The 13,172-nt window shown below is 41.4% G+C and overlaps 2 protein-coding genes across 4 annotated transcripts; one reads left to right on the forward strand and one right to left on the reverse strand.

Annotated features, from left to right (window-relative positions):
- Positions 1 to 208: 208 nt before the first annotated feature.
- Positions 209 to 10,830, reverse strand: gpam (glycerol-3-phosphate acyltransferase, mitochondrial). Its single transcript, XM_077738964.1, has 21 exons — positions 10,605 to 10,830; positions 8,754 to 8,892; positions 8,564 to 8,683; positions 8,276 to 8,349; positions 7,716 to 7,829; positions 7,507 to 7,641; positions 6,891 to 6,990; positions 6,676 to 6,812; positions 6,517 to 6,616; positions 5,610 to 5,822; positions 5,423 to 5,536; positions 5,060 to 5,145; positions 4,703 to 4,815; positions 3,848 to 3,918; positions 3,347 to 3,614; positions 2,591 to 2,754; positions 2,434 to 2,511; positions 2,233 to 2,370; positions 1,960 to 2,149; positions 1,602 to 1,660; positions 209 to 1,525 (listed from the first exon to the last, which is right to left on the reverse strand). The coding sequence occupies exons 2-21, from the start codon at positions 8,835 to 8,837 to the stop codon at positions 1,409 to 1,411; spliced, it is 2,475 nt and encodes an 824-aa protein (XP_077595090.1). The 5' UTR covers positions 8,838 to 8,892; positions 10,605 to 10,830; the 3' UTR covers positions 209 to 1,408.
- A 335-nt stretch (positions 10,831 to 11,165) lies between these two features.
- Positions 11,166 to 12,835, forward strand: LOC144211597 (large ribosomal subunit protein eL19). 3 transcript variants are annotated; one of them, XM_077738961.1, is made up of 6 exons: positions 11,166 to 11,326; positions 11,875 to 11,981; positions 12,061 to 12,183; positions 12,268 to 12,388; positions 12,457 to 12,567; positions 12,651 to 12,835. In XM_077738961.1, exons 1-6 carry the CDS (start codon positions 11,322 to 11,324, stop codon positions 12,772 to 12,774), a joined length of 591 nt encoding a protein of 196 aa, XP_077595087.1. In that variant the 5' UTR covers positions 11,166 to 11,321; the 3' UTR covers positions 12,775 to 12,835. The 3 variants fall into 3 exon arrangements, with proteins under 3 accessions (XP_077595087.1, XP_077595089.1, XP_077595088.1); XM_077738963.1 differs by having other exon boundaries at positions 11,285 to 11,369; XM_077738962.1 differs by lacking the exon at positions 11,166 to 11,326 and adding an exon at positions 11,431 to 11,608.
- The last annotated feature ends 337 nt before the right edge of the window (positions 12,836 to 13,172 follow it).

A 13,172-nucleotide genomic window follows, 5' to 3' on the forward strand; every position in this document is an offset into this window, starting at 1 on the left:
ATTGCCAACATGCATACCCAAAGATAGTAATTTTTAAAATAAATTACCGTTGTCACATGATCATCTTTTGAAGTAATTCCAGTTCCAAATATGTGTCAGCACATTCATCTGTAAAACAAAGAGAATAAATACATTGAGTTTTTCTAATTGCAAACCTAAAACAAACCATTCTTTTCTTCCTCACACTAAAAAAGAAACAAAAACCAAACCTGCATAATAATTTATTTACAAACCTACTTACAGTTGTGCTTTTCTCTGAGAAAGCAGAAACCATATGTAAAAGAAAAGGGGAAAAAAAAAGACCATTTTAGTGGCTGGTGATTCCTTCTCATGTTCATGTCTTAATATATTATACAGTAATTTTCTTCAAGATTTTGAATTGTTAACATGCATAAAAATACAATTAAAGACTGAGACAGTGTATTTTAAAAAGGCACCTGCCAAAACAGGCATTTTTTAACCCTACACAGTGATGTATACATTTGTTCAGCCGCTCTTGTATGATATTTCCTCTTCATTTCGTGCCTAGGCGTCCCTATTCTTTTGTCCACAATTATTCCACAATCACATCAACACAATACATTCCGGCTGTCTGCCTCCTCAACACAATTCACACACTTGGGACCATTAAATACATGATAAAAATCTACAGTAAAGTGTCCATGAGAGCAAACATGCACTACGGTACATGAGAGGCATTTAAATTCACTAAAATGTTTGCCTCATTCCAATTCATTCACATACCTTGCTTTTTTTATTCCTTTGACATGCTGCCCTTTCCTTTCTCATCAGTTTTAGACACAGATTGAGAAAATCTGCATTAATACATGCATGTTTAGAGATTAAATAAATAACCATCTATGCTTGCAAAGAAGCTTTTTTTTTAAATCTATTCCAGTAAACTTACTAGAACCTTCCACACATTTTTTGTTTTACAGCACTTTTCTTCTACTTTACGCCAAACTTCCAACTTGAAAAATTCCATTTTTTTTGTACTCATCTTGCGGACGTATGTCTAAATAAAAAAACAGCAACAAAAAATTAAGAATCAGGAAAGTTATTTGTCTAGCTGCTATATGACAATCATGATTTTCTGCCACTGATGGCGACAGACACCCAATCCATTTCCAGCCTGTTTAAACAGTTTAAACGGATTGGACGTCAATCACATTAATGCTAGCCGAAAGGCCTTTTTAGTACAGTGTGTTAATAATACCATACACTTAAGGTAGATCCCAATATACTCTTACAAATTATGGATACGTATCGCTACTGTGTAAAGAGGGCCTTTTTTTGTTTACGAGAAGGCACTTCCTGGTAGCACCTGGATTTGTGTTTTCAAAGTAACCAGTAAGAAGCCCTTAAGTTAGAAAGGGAGCCTGAAAGCAACAGATTTGTTGGGGGGAGGTCACAGGAGGGTGAAGCCTAAAATGTACTGCAGTAGTTTGTTGCGATTGGCCTGAGGTAGGAAGGTGGCACTCAGCTGCAGTGTGTTTACGTGGTTTTCTCGTCGTTCCTTGAGGACCTGGAAAGCACGATAATAGCTGTTTAAATCAGATTAAATGACAAAAAAGTGAAATTCCTTTATTGCTTTTTGTTACCCCAAGATCTTTGAATGTCCTCACTGTGTTCTTCACCAGGTAATGAGTTGCACTTTCACCTGCAGAGAAAAACAAATTACATTGAAAAAGTGGGTGACAACAACCAATTGGAATTAACCTTTTCTTTTTCGAGCTCTAATAGAAGAAATAGGGAGTTAAACATCTGATGACAGTTGTAATTTGGAATTATCTTTGGAAGTTGGTGGAAAAATGTATGATGATAGGCTGGAGTGAAGCTAAATTACAGAGCCACTTTAAATTACTGTCTAGATGATTTACTCTTTAAAACTATAAGTGAAAATAGACTAAAAATTACATTAAGAAAGACTAGATTAACAGTTAAATTTTTCTCAATTACCGTAAGCAGCAATCCCCCTTTCGGTGCGCGTGAGGAGGTATCTGAATAGCCGCTGCGTGTACTCATACTCGGCCATGGGCTGACTCAAACTGTGCACGAAAATGGCAGCGCCGCCATACGCCTCCATCACGGGGCTGAGGAGCCTCTGCAGGAACACAAAGAACTCCTGGTGCTCTTCTGAGAGGCTCACCTGGAAAAAAAGCAAGGAAATGAGACATATCCGTCACCCAAATAGTTTGACCAAAAACATATAGACTTGAAAACAATATGAACCTTCAAGTAGCGATCTCGCTGTTCCTCTCCAAAGTCGCTGTCTTCATCCTCCTCATCACTCCTCCAGGAGAGTGGCTCAGGGAACTTTTTGGGCCAAGGTTCTTCCGTGGGACTTGGACTCAGCTCCTCCTGGTCCTCCTGAAACACAATTATAAGGTCAGACACAAAAGCTGCAGAAAGTGTGGTGTTTGTCTAACAGACCTCCGCCACATAGAGGACGCCATATTGGATCAGACGAGTTACAGCTTCGTGTAACACCTGGTAGACGGTCTGACAGGGCTGCGGGACGGAGAGAAGGTAGGACATTAAATTTGTAATATTCAGGGGGTAAAATTGAGTGGAGATGTGGAGAACTTGCCGAGGCCACGGCCACCTCGTTGACCAAGAAGTGCGAGAGACCGGCGGCTTTACGGATGAGCTTCTCCTGACTGATAGGGAAACTGGCGAAGAGAATGCTTAGGTCTTGTTGTGACGATTCCGACTCAGTTGTCTGCTCCCGCTGCAAGGACAGGATGCTGCAGGCTGTAGCAGAATTGAAAGACATGGGAGATTAACATAATGGCAGACTTCCTGTGTCTTTTAGTGAAATTAACCATTTTTATGGGTTAGTTTTTTATGTACTTGACTAGTATAGGCTTGAGCATCCTCACAACCTTGGTTAGATAAGCAGAATGGAAACAGAATGATTGGGAAAAGGGTTGGAGTGAATATATTCTGGATATCATTTAAAAAGGAGATTTTTTTTCGTTATTCATTCATTTTACGAACCGCTTTTCCGCAAAAGGGTCGCGGGGGTACTGGAGCCTATCCTAGCCAACAGCGGATGTACTGAGCCGCATTTTCAAATTAATTATATGATATTATTTTTTCGATGTCTTGTCTTCTCAATTAAAATCAATGATAAACATGACAAAGATGAGAGGCAATTAACTTATTACCAAAATGTAATATTATAATTTATTTTTCATACAAACTTTTGCATTTACTGTTCATTTTTCATTGTAAATATTTTCCTATATATTAAATTGTTAGTATTGTATATAAAGAAAAATGTATGCCAAGTAAAAAAACATTTTATTCCATCACCATCAATGGAAGTGAATCATAAACTTACCAATGACAGCATCAGCGATGAAGACGTGAAACAGTCCGTTGCTGTAGAAGTTGAGCTCAAAGAGCGCCGGCACCGTTTGGCTAGGCGCGATGGTGAACTCGCCATTGCGGTTGGCGCCGCTGGTGACGGCAATGCAGTTCTCCAGCAAGTGCAAGGCACGCATCACCACGTCCTCAGAGTTGCCCGAGAATCCCAAGTCAAAGTCACGTGACAGCACCTCCTCCTTCATGTTGAAGAAGTCCTCCACCAGTTTGGACAGTGCCACGCCCTGCGAGAAGGTCAGACTTCAATGGCACCGGTTTTCTTTGGCACACTAACACGTGCAGGACAGTGTCTGCAGAGGGCACTACTGTGTTAAAGTGCTGATTATCACAGAAACCTGATCTGTGATTCATTAGCATGTGGAGAGGTGGGTGACATTTGGGTCACCTTGTTTTGGAAAGTGAGAATTTGGTTGAAGGAGAATAAAAATAAACAAGGGTAAGCAGTTAGCCGAAATACCTGTCTGTGTCGGTAGAGCAGCAAACACGCCACGATGTGTGTGGACATGATGGCGGACGACTTGTTTGCAGCTGAAAGGTAAAAAAAACAAGGAATGTTAAAACTGACATGATTTTCAACTAAAACAAAAGAATGTTTTACTAAACTATAACAAAAGTTTGTGGTTCTTTTAAGTTAGTTGACTGGAAACAGTATATTTTTGATATAATTGGTCATTGTTTTACCACAAATCACTAAAATTGAATGTTTATATAATGTGTTTGGTAAAAAAAAAGTGAACACAACAAGGCAAGAGCAGTCATTTGTCTTTTTTTTTTTGGTTAGATTGGGGATTTAAAAACAATCTAAATATAAATAAATGTACTCCGAGTTGGCAATGGATTCGACTTGAGAAATAAATGTAAAGCAACTGGTACACATGTTTAATACTAATCCTAGGGACAAATATTTAAATGTGGGGTGCCAAAATTAAAGAATCGGGCAGTGTTTGAGTGCATTGGACAACTATTGCTGTCAATAATTTGAATAAAACAGTGAGATTATGGTTATAGATAGGATATTAAGTGTTAGGGTTACTCCAAGTTATATTAAGCATGGCCTCTTTTAAGAAGAGATGAAAAGCAGCAGTGCTGGTGTTGCTTTTTAGCCCCTCTTACTCCCCCTGCCTCCTATTGGCCGAGAAAAAACATGCCATGCGCCTAGTGGTGTTGCGATTGGCTGCAGGCAAAAAAAAGTGTAGGACAATGCAGCTGAATGAGCTGGGGGGAACCGGTTCCTGCTGCTAAAAGCTCGGTTGGGTTTTCCAATGCGGAATGGTGATGTGACATTGAAGGTGAATGGCGAGGAGAGCCTTACTGAAAAGAACGTGCTTGGCCAGGTTGTTAATCAGCTGTCGTCGACACAGATCTTCGGGGAGTTCTCGGTTCTGCTGGCCCTCGTCCTGATGCTCAAAGGGCTGAGCGTCGGGCCTGCACCGGGGCAAAAGAGTGTCACTGAGAGATTGTTTCATGATTATTATTATAAGCTACAGGGTTGAGTCCAAATAGCGTGCAGGTGCAGCACAGTGTCGTGCATTGAACTGAAGTGACCCGAGGAAATGTCAATTCAAGCACTGCGTGCAAAATGTCAAATGACAGAGCCTGCTGTGAGGCAACGGGCAGTGTTTGACAGCTGTTATTTGTTGGTTTGAAAGGGGAAGAGTATCCCACTTACTGAGCATCTATGATGGTGGGCATCAATGCATGCTCAAGAGACAATGGCGGCGCAATGTGACGGTTTCTCTGACTGTCCAGGTACTCCTGCGTTCAAAAGAAATATAAATAAAATGTCAAATACCCTCCTATACCACAGCATATACTTGTATGAATGCATCATAACTTATTGGCTCCCATTATGGCATAATCTGTTTGTAATGAGATGGCTGACCGTGTGCTTTTGAAGTACTAACACATTATTCCGAATAGATTGAACATATATTACGGTCAATGAGCATTAAATGCCCGGAGTATGCGCTGTGGTAGTTGGCAAAATCTACCCATGATTTCAATGACAGCCCTTAAAAGGAAAAAGGCTCACCCTCAAGGAAAACGGCTGGTTAAAGTCCACACGAACACAGCCATAGTTCTTCCTCAGCATCCTGAAAACGCCACACGCGATCCCCCACAAGCTCTCGTTCTTCTTGGGTTTTCCCTGCTCGGACGTAATACTTCAGCCATTGCCACGTTCGCTTTCCGAACAAGTACATCGAGGTCGACACTCTCACCAGCTGCTCGCTGTTGTAGTTTCCCTCAAGGATGCGGTCGTATGAGATGCCCACCGGCACCACCAGCACGTCGCCGACGGAAGCGGTGGACAAAGCGTCCACCACGATGGACAGCATACCGGCGCGCGCCGTGGACGGTTTGCCGCTACGGGAGCGTGTGCCCTCCAGGTAGATTTCCAAGAACTGTTGCTGACGTAAAAGCTCCTCTGTGTACTGGAAAGTGAAAACAAACATCACATTTAAATTAAAAGAGCATGGCTTAGACAATTTGGACATGAATGTTGTGTAACCATATCCTTTGCCAGTTAAGGGCACAAAAGGCAGAGGCTTTGTCCTAAAATAGACCCTCAGCTGCAAAGACATTGAGTTTTGTTTTCTTGGGACCACTGCCACATTGTTACGTTTGTTCACATTGCTGAGTGGGCGCTGTCCTGCTGTACTTTTATGCATTAGATGAGATTATGCTGTGCAATTTTTGAAGGTCAAACCGCACAAGACGACCATTATGAGAAGCACATGCACGCGCACTGGCATACACGTTTGCAACTGTCCTCAGCTGATAGCACTTATCTTATTGGCTCAACACGAAATTACTCTGGCCTGTCAATGTACAGCGCAGCGGGTCACAAAAGCAAGCAATAGGCAGGCAAATCCACTAATTCTTGCTTTTTAAATAATAAATCTTTTCCAGTCTTGTGGACTTTGAATGCTTGCAATTTCCTCTTGTATAAATGATAACATACCAAATAGGCAAAACTGCATTTAACCCTGATAACTGCAAAAAAATAACAAAGTAGTTTATACTCATTGGCTGTTGTTGACTAAGATAGATGCTCAATCCATTTGTACTGGGAGAGCTGGACTAAAACATGGCCATGGACAGATAAAATGCTTGTCATAGACTTACAGCGTACAAGAGCGATCTGTACAAAACATCTTTCTTTCCATCTCCGGACTCCTCCATTTTCCGCCTTATGAAGAATCCTCCCAGTTTCCGGATCAGGGTGCTGAAAGTCCAAAAAACCATGTTAGTAAAGTAAACTGTTGCCGTTCCCAGGACGCTCACCTGAGGATGGGAATGCTGAGGTTGTTGCCGGTGGCGATGTGCGGCGCTTTGATGTTGTGGCAAAAGAGAATCAGAGTGATGAGAAGGTAGTCGATGTGGGACTTGTGAACAGGCAGGAAGACCATGGGAACATTGTGCTGCATGTGAAAAACATCAGGTGGAGAATTTAGACTTGTTTTTTGGGCATTTTGCATCAAGATAACCATAATAATCACCTCTACTGCTGCCTTCTTGACCATTTCCAGCTGACCCTTATGGATCTGAATGCTCCAGAAGAAACCATTGAAGAGCCTCAGGAGAACCCAGCCTGTTAGCCTGGATTTGGAAAATGGAAATAATGCAAATTGGCATTAATAGGTCATTCTGGTCAGATTAAAAAAATGGTCCGTGTTTGTATGGCATGTTGAAATGATTCTCATTTTGCTTTTTTTAGGAGAACAATGTATGTGGAAGCTAAACAGATAAGTACATACTTTAAGATTTAAAAGTATAATTTAAAGTTCTAATTCCAGTCATTTCAAATATTAATGTTAATGAATTAAAAACTGCATTAATTTGAGGAGTTATACAGCAAGTAATATTGATTTATTTTGACAATTATGTATTTATTTACATTTTCTCTCCTGGCATTTTGCAAACTGCAGCTGCTATATTGACACATTGAAGCAATGTGACTTTTAAGAAACCCCACCCAGTTCACGCCCACTGAGGTTAACGGGTGAATGACAGATAAAAATATTCCATGCTGCACAAGGCAAAAGCAGAACCAAAATAGAATATAGTAATTGATTTAATTCCGGAGCTTGTCATTCGCCATTATTTTTGTTGTACCTGATGAAAGCTGGCGAAACACTGGCCACCATCTGCTGGAGGAAGCGTCGTGCTTTTTGTTTGACCTTCCTGACAGACTTGCTGCGCTCGCAAACAACGTCGTCGGATGCCACGTTCAATATGGCGCTCTCCACACTAGAGTGAAATTGCTTATTTACATTCATGCTGATTACAGAATACCGCATTTGTTTGTCATGTTTTGCTTCTACCTGTTGCTGTTGAGTACATTCTCCACCACATTCCGAGGGAACATGTCCTTGTGTACGTCTCGCTCCATGACAAAGAGGACATAGCTCAACTGCCGGGCCAACCAGCCACGCTGCCTGCACACACCGCCAAAAACCTTGTATCCTAAATTGGAATTTCCACTGTACAAGCAAAGGATATACTAAGGATTTGGGGACCTATTAACAGCTTTAATGAAGCTCACACAAATGCGATACATGTGACGCCGGTAACGTTTCAATTATTCAACGGTCTACTCCAATGTTACAATTCATTACATGTGTTTCCATTACTGTAGATGGCTCAAAGGGTGCTTAAACTACAGTGCGTCAGTCAATATCGCCTTTTGGTGGCCAGAAGATGTTCCAATTTTGCTCTAAATATGTTGAGATTTTTGTCAGTCATTGTATTGGAATGTTTAGAACTTTTGAGAGTTCTATTTAAGCTTGGCAACATATATATTTGTTTTGAGTCTTGATATTTACTTAGAAATTCACCTGAAAATTTGTTTACCAAAAAGGTTTCGATTTTTGGGAGAATTTACCTGGTGTGGGTCTCATTGATGTAGATGACATTACGTAAACCCAGTGAAGGAATACTAGGATTGAACAACTTCTCCTATGGTGGGAATGCAAATAAACACCATTAGACAGGAATTATGTTCGACATCATTCAGTTTTGTAAGAAACGACCTTGTAAATTAACTTTTTAATGTTATTGTGAAAGGTGAATTGACTCTGCGACGGCAAACCTATCAAATTACTTCTGTTCCTGCAGGTCTATTACGCTAATGGTTAAAGAAGAGTTCATTGGCAGGAGTGTGTAAAATTACCCAGCTCTGTGGCGTGCATGAATGGCAGCAGCGGCCTACGAATGGCCTTTTCCTGTTGAGCAGACCCTCCTTCCATGTGGCAGCCACACAACGCAGGACGGACGGACTGGTGCTACGGTCCTTCAAGCAAGGAGGATGATAAGAAACCGTCAAGTTTTATAGGGGGGTTCATACATGTAGAAAAACTTACAGAATCGTCGTTCGGCCGCTTCCATTGGTTACACCACTGCTCGCCATTATTGACCTGGAGTAGCAAACCGTCTGACAACTCCATGCTCACTCAAAAGCCTTTCTTCTCCCTTTGGACTTAATGGAGTCTAAGTGGGCACCTAAAATGAACAACAGCATTGATAAATTGGTGCTTTGCAAACATGGGTTGCCTTTAGACCTGACATAAAAATAACTGATTATCCAATCACGGTAATGAAAAACTATTTTAAGACATTTTTGACCTAAAATTGGTCCACATTTTTACTCATATTTTTAAAAATAGATTTAAATTGGTATTCATTCCATTTCCATACTGCTCATCCTCAAAAGAGTAGCAAGAGGTGCCAGCCAATTGGAGGGTCAAATTTATCAAAATAACCATTGGTTGTAGCCCTACTTGTAACTTTTATTCCAACGTGGGCCTCTAAATGTCTAAAAAGAGCTGAGTGATACCCCTGTCAGTCTTTTGTCGCCTACATTTTGACCACAACTTGAGCATGCACTTGTTTCACGCTCTTGATGAATGGATGCTGCAATGTTACACAGTCCAGCGTGTGTATTGTGTTTCAGCAACAGTGCCGGCCAGCACACTGATGAGGAGGCCCAACGAGCTTTTTTTGAAGCGGGGTCATTGGCCGAGAGTAGTCCCTGGATAGGGTCACTCGTGGAAGCAAACAAAAGCAGCTAGGAATGAGAAGAAGTGACCATTGAGAAACAGTGGAAGGCTGTTGTCATGACACTGTGTAAAATTACCACAATGAATATTTACATATTACTAATAAAGTTGGAAAAATTTAATTGGGGCTGCCAGTGGTTGGCGTGTCGGCCTCATAGCGGGTGACCTGGGCTCAAATCCAGGTCGGTACATCTATGTGGAGTATGCATGTTCTGCATGGGTTTTCTCCGGGTACTCCGGTTTCCTCCCACATTCCAAAGATATACATAGTACACTGTTTGGACACTCTAAGTGAGTGTGAGCATGAATGCTTGTTTGCCTCCTTGTGCCCTGCGATTGGCTGGCCACCAATACAGGGTGCTCCCCTGCCTCTGGCCCAAAGTAATCTGAGATGGGCTCCAGCACCACCCATGACCCTAGTGAGGATTAAGCGGTTCAGAAGATGAAATGAGAAAATGTAATCGTACTCATCCACACATTAAGAGTGTGACTTTGACAATGTTTCTTTGGGTATAGTTCTAACATGTCTTTTATTTATTATGACTTGTTTTACACAAAGGGTTGAGGAGGATAAAGAATATGCCTCCAAGGTATGAAGCATTGTATGTCTACACATGTTGATCCACTCTTTGTGTTAAAATATGCCCTGCCTCTTTTGAATATTTAAAATTAAAAATTCATGATCTGCTTTAACAGTGATGTTGTTTTTGGATGCGAGTGGAAACAGTGGCCGTGTAAAAAATCCCATCACGTGATCTGTCAAATGACAGATGGAGATGCAAATAACCAGTCCCACAGACAACAATGGATAATTGGACGTCTGGCCTCACGCTGCATCACCGGTTAAGCAGAAACCAGGATTAGCCACATGCTAACCGGGAGGACATTAAACTGCTTTTTGAGTTCAGTACACATCAAGCAGCCAAACGATTCCCTTTATATTTAAACATCAACGTCACTGTCGCGGAGATGATCGTGTATAGCGGAGTGGAACACGTAAAAGTCGTTCAATGCGACGTCAAATTCGTGATGGAAGACACCGCTACTGCCGATCTAACATCAGCTTGTTTCCATGACGATGAGAGCACAAGACAACCGATGCTTTACCGTTAAGTGAGAAAAGGAAAAATAGTGTTAGCGGCGCGGATCGCTTACCTTCAATGAGTCATTACATTGCTCATACTCATATTTCAAAAAGTACAAGTTAAAAATAAAACAAATATATGACAAAGGTGTCTCCGATGCCCTTGTTTCTGATGTTCAGACGCCGGTGACCATGCTACGCCGTTCTGACGTCCACCCGGCACGACAACTACAGAATGCAGCGACTAATGCCATACGTCCATTGGAGCAAAAATCTCCAGACATCTTATTAATATTGATGACAACGATATTATTCGTGATTGGCTGAGATTGGACTCCTAAATCCAATCAGAGAGAGGCACCTTGTTAATATTCATTACGAGTTCATTCATGTGGCGTTTCTTCTTTGGTTGTTTTTGTGCTACCAGTGGCTATATAAACTCGAACGCAACCATCAGGTTAAAAAATGAACTGCACACACTGGCTTGAGGTTGCATCAGCTGTTATTTTCCGCCCTCTATGGGTGAAAATTAGAATTGCAATCACTGGACCGGACCACTATGGCATCCTATAGGGGAATTCAAGAAAATGTTTTAGCTTGTATATCATTTACATCATAGGCCAGGCGCACAATAGTTTGTTTTTGAGTGATGAAAATATTATTTCTAAATGTTACAATAAAATTCTAGGTTTATTTTGCCATCTATATCAGCTGTGTTGCCCACGTCACCCAACAATGGTTTCGACCGAACCGACCAGTTTCCTTCCTTCGTCAAGCTAGCTGCAAGCATGAGGTCAGTTCGCCGTTTGACGGCCAAAAGTGTATTAATTTAAAAGGTTAGACGTTGCCATGACAATCGATTGGCGTCTTTTAAGATAGAATAAAGCCACTGCTTTAATGGTGGTGTCAAGCAAACCTTGATTCGTTTTCATAGGCACATAGTTTCATAATAATGTCACAACAAAGCTAAAGGCCACATGTAATGATCATTAATGGTGATCACGGGAGGTTTAGTCAACATTTTTAAACTAGATCTGTTATTTCATGCATGAACGAGCTTAAATTCCCTTGAAAAGTAAGTCAAGTTAGTGCAGACAATCGGACAACTGAGTTGAACTCTATCGTTTGATCAATTCATATGACACGTGATGCATGCACACCTTTTTGGGAGTAACTAACACGTTTAATGCTATTTACTATTGTAAAGATACATTTAGACGTAATCTGATGGAGTATGGGCTGTAAACTTGTTTGGGCACTGCTATTGCGATTTAGATCTTGTACATTTTTCCCTATCAGATTCATAACTTCATATTTCTCATCACCAAACTTTTTCTTTAGTATGCTTAGGCTCCAGAAGCGCTTGGCGTCCAGCGTCTTGCGCTGTGGCAAAAAGAAGATTTGGCTGGACCCCAACGAAACCAATGAGATCGCCAATGCCAACTCTCGTGAGTTGTTTTGACCACCGCCTACGTCCCCTTCTTCTAATCAAATCGTCATCACTGAACCTGTACAATTTTTCAACAGGCCAGCAGATCCGCAAGCTGGTGAAGGATGGCCTCATCATCAGAAAGCCTGTGACGGTCCACTCCCGCGCTCGATGCCGCAAGAACACATTAGCACGGCGCAAGGGACGTCACATGGGCTATGGTGTGCCTCCACTTTCATTTCTTAACACTAAGTCACATACCAGTCCTTGAATATAACTATAAACCTGTATCCCTGCACTTTTAGGTAAGAGGAAGGGTACTGCCAACGCCCGTATGCCCGAGAAGCTGATTTGGATGCGGCGCATGAGGATCCTGCGCCGTCTCCTCCGCCGCTACAGGGAATCCAAGAAGATTGACAGGCATATGTAAGTGGGAAGTAAGCCCTTTTCTTAAATGGAGGGTTTTAAATGAAACCTTATCTTGTTTTTTACAGGTACCATAGTTTGTACCTGAAGGCTAAGGGTAATGTGTTCAAAAACAAACGCATCCTGATGGAGCACATCCACAAACTGAAGGCAGACAAAGCTCGCAAGAAGCTCTTGTCGTAAGTATTTTCTTCTCTTATTGAAACCTCACGTGGATGGCGCTACATTCGACCATATTGACACTTTGTGCCTTTTTACGCAGCGACCAAGCCGAAGCTCGCCGCACAAAAACAAAGGAGGCACGCAAGCGCAGAGAAGAGCGTATCCAGGCCAAAAAGGAAGAGTTCATCAAGACCTTGGCCAAAGAGGAAGAAGCTAAAAAATAGCAAGGATGATGTATTACTCAGCTTTTTTGTTATTAATAAATTGGCTTCAGTTAACCACGCACGCTTTGGTATGGGTTATTTTTTCCTTGAGAACATTGGAATGTAAATAGCAGTGTCCTACAATTAAGAACCCATATAAGAGGATCACAAAATTTACTATAATGGCACAAGCTGATGTGATATAAAACTTTGTTAGTAATGAGCTTGTTTACAGAATTTTGTTTTTTCTTTTTATACAGTTTATACTAAAAATAATAGTGTTTGGGGTGAGTCTCCAAAAGGTGGCAGCAGTGATCAATATTTCCACATTGGGACATGCTACATTTAATTATGTCTAGGTGAATACTCAAATGGAGGCCCATTACGTAAATCGTGATCTATTGGTAGATCACCCAGGT

This window comes from Stigmatopora nigra, chromosome 18, assembly GCF_051989575.1.
Source record: "Stigmatopora nigra isolate UIUO_SnigA chromosome 18, RoL_Snig_1.1, whole genome shotgun sequence".
NCBI classification, from domain to species: domain Eukaryota; kingdom Metazoa; phylum Chordata; class Actinopteri; order Syngnathiformes; family Syngnathidae; genus Stigmatopora; species Stigmatopora nigra.

Excerpts from the sequence above, each read along its gene's own strand:
- gpam (XM_077738964.1), bottom strand. The coding sequence starts at position 8,837 with ATGGAGTTGTCAGACGGTTTGCTACTCCAGGTCAATAATGGCGAGCAG. Across the intron at positions 7,830-8,275 it reads ATCAATGAGACCCACACCAG|GCAGCGTGGCTGGTTGGCCC; the intron begins GTAAATTCTCCC and ends CGGTGTGTGCAG. Across the intron at positions 1,661-1,959 it reads AAGGGGGATTGCTGCTTACG|GTGAAAGTGCAACTCATTAC; the intron begins GTAATTGAGAAA and ends TTTTCTCTGCAG.
- LOC144211597 (XM_077738961.1), top strand. Across the intron at positions 12,184-12,267 it reads GGGACGTCACATGGGCTATG|GTAAGAGGAAGGGTACTGCC; the intron begins GTGTGCCTCCAC and ends CTGCACTTTTAG. Across the intron at positions 12,568-12,650 it reads GCTCGCAAGAAGCTCTTGTC|CGACCAAGCCGAAGCTCGCC; the intron begins GTAAGTATTTTC and ends CTTTTTACGCAG.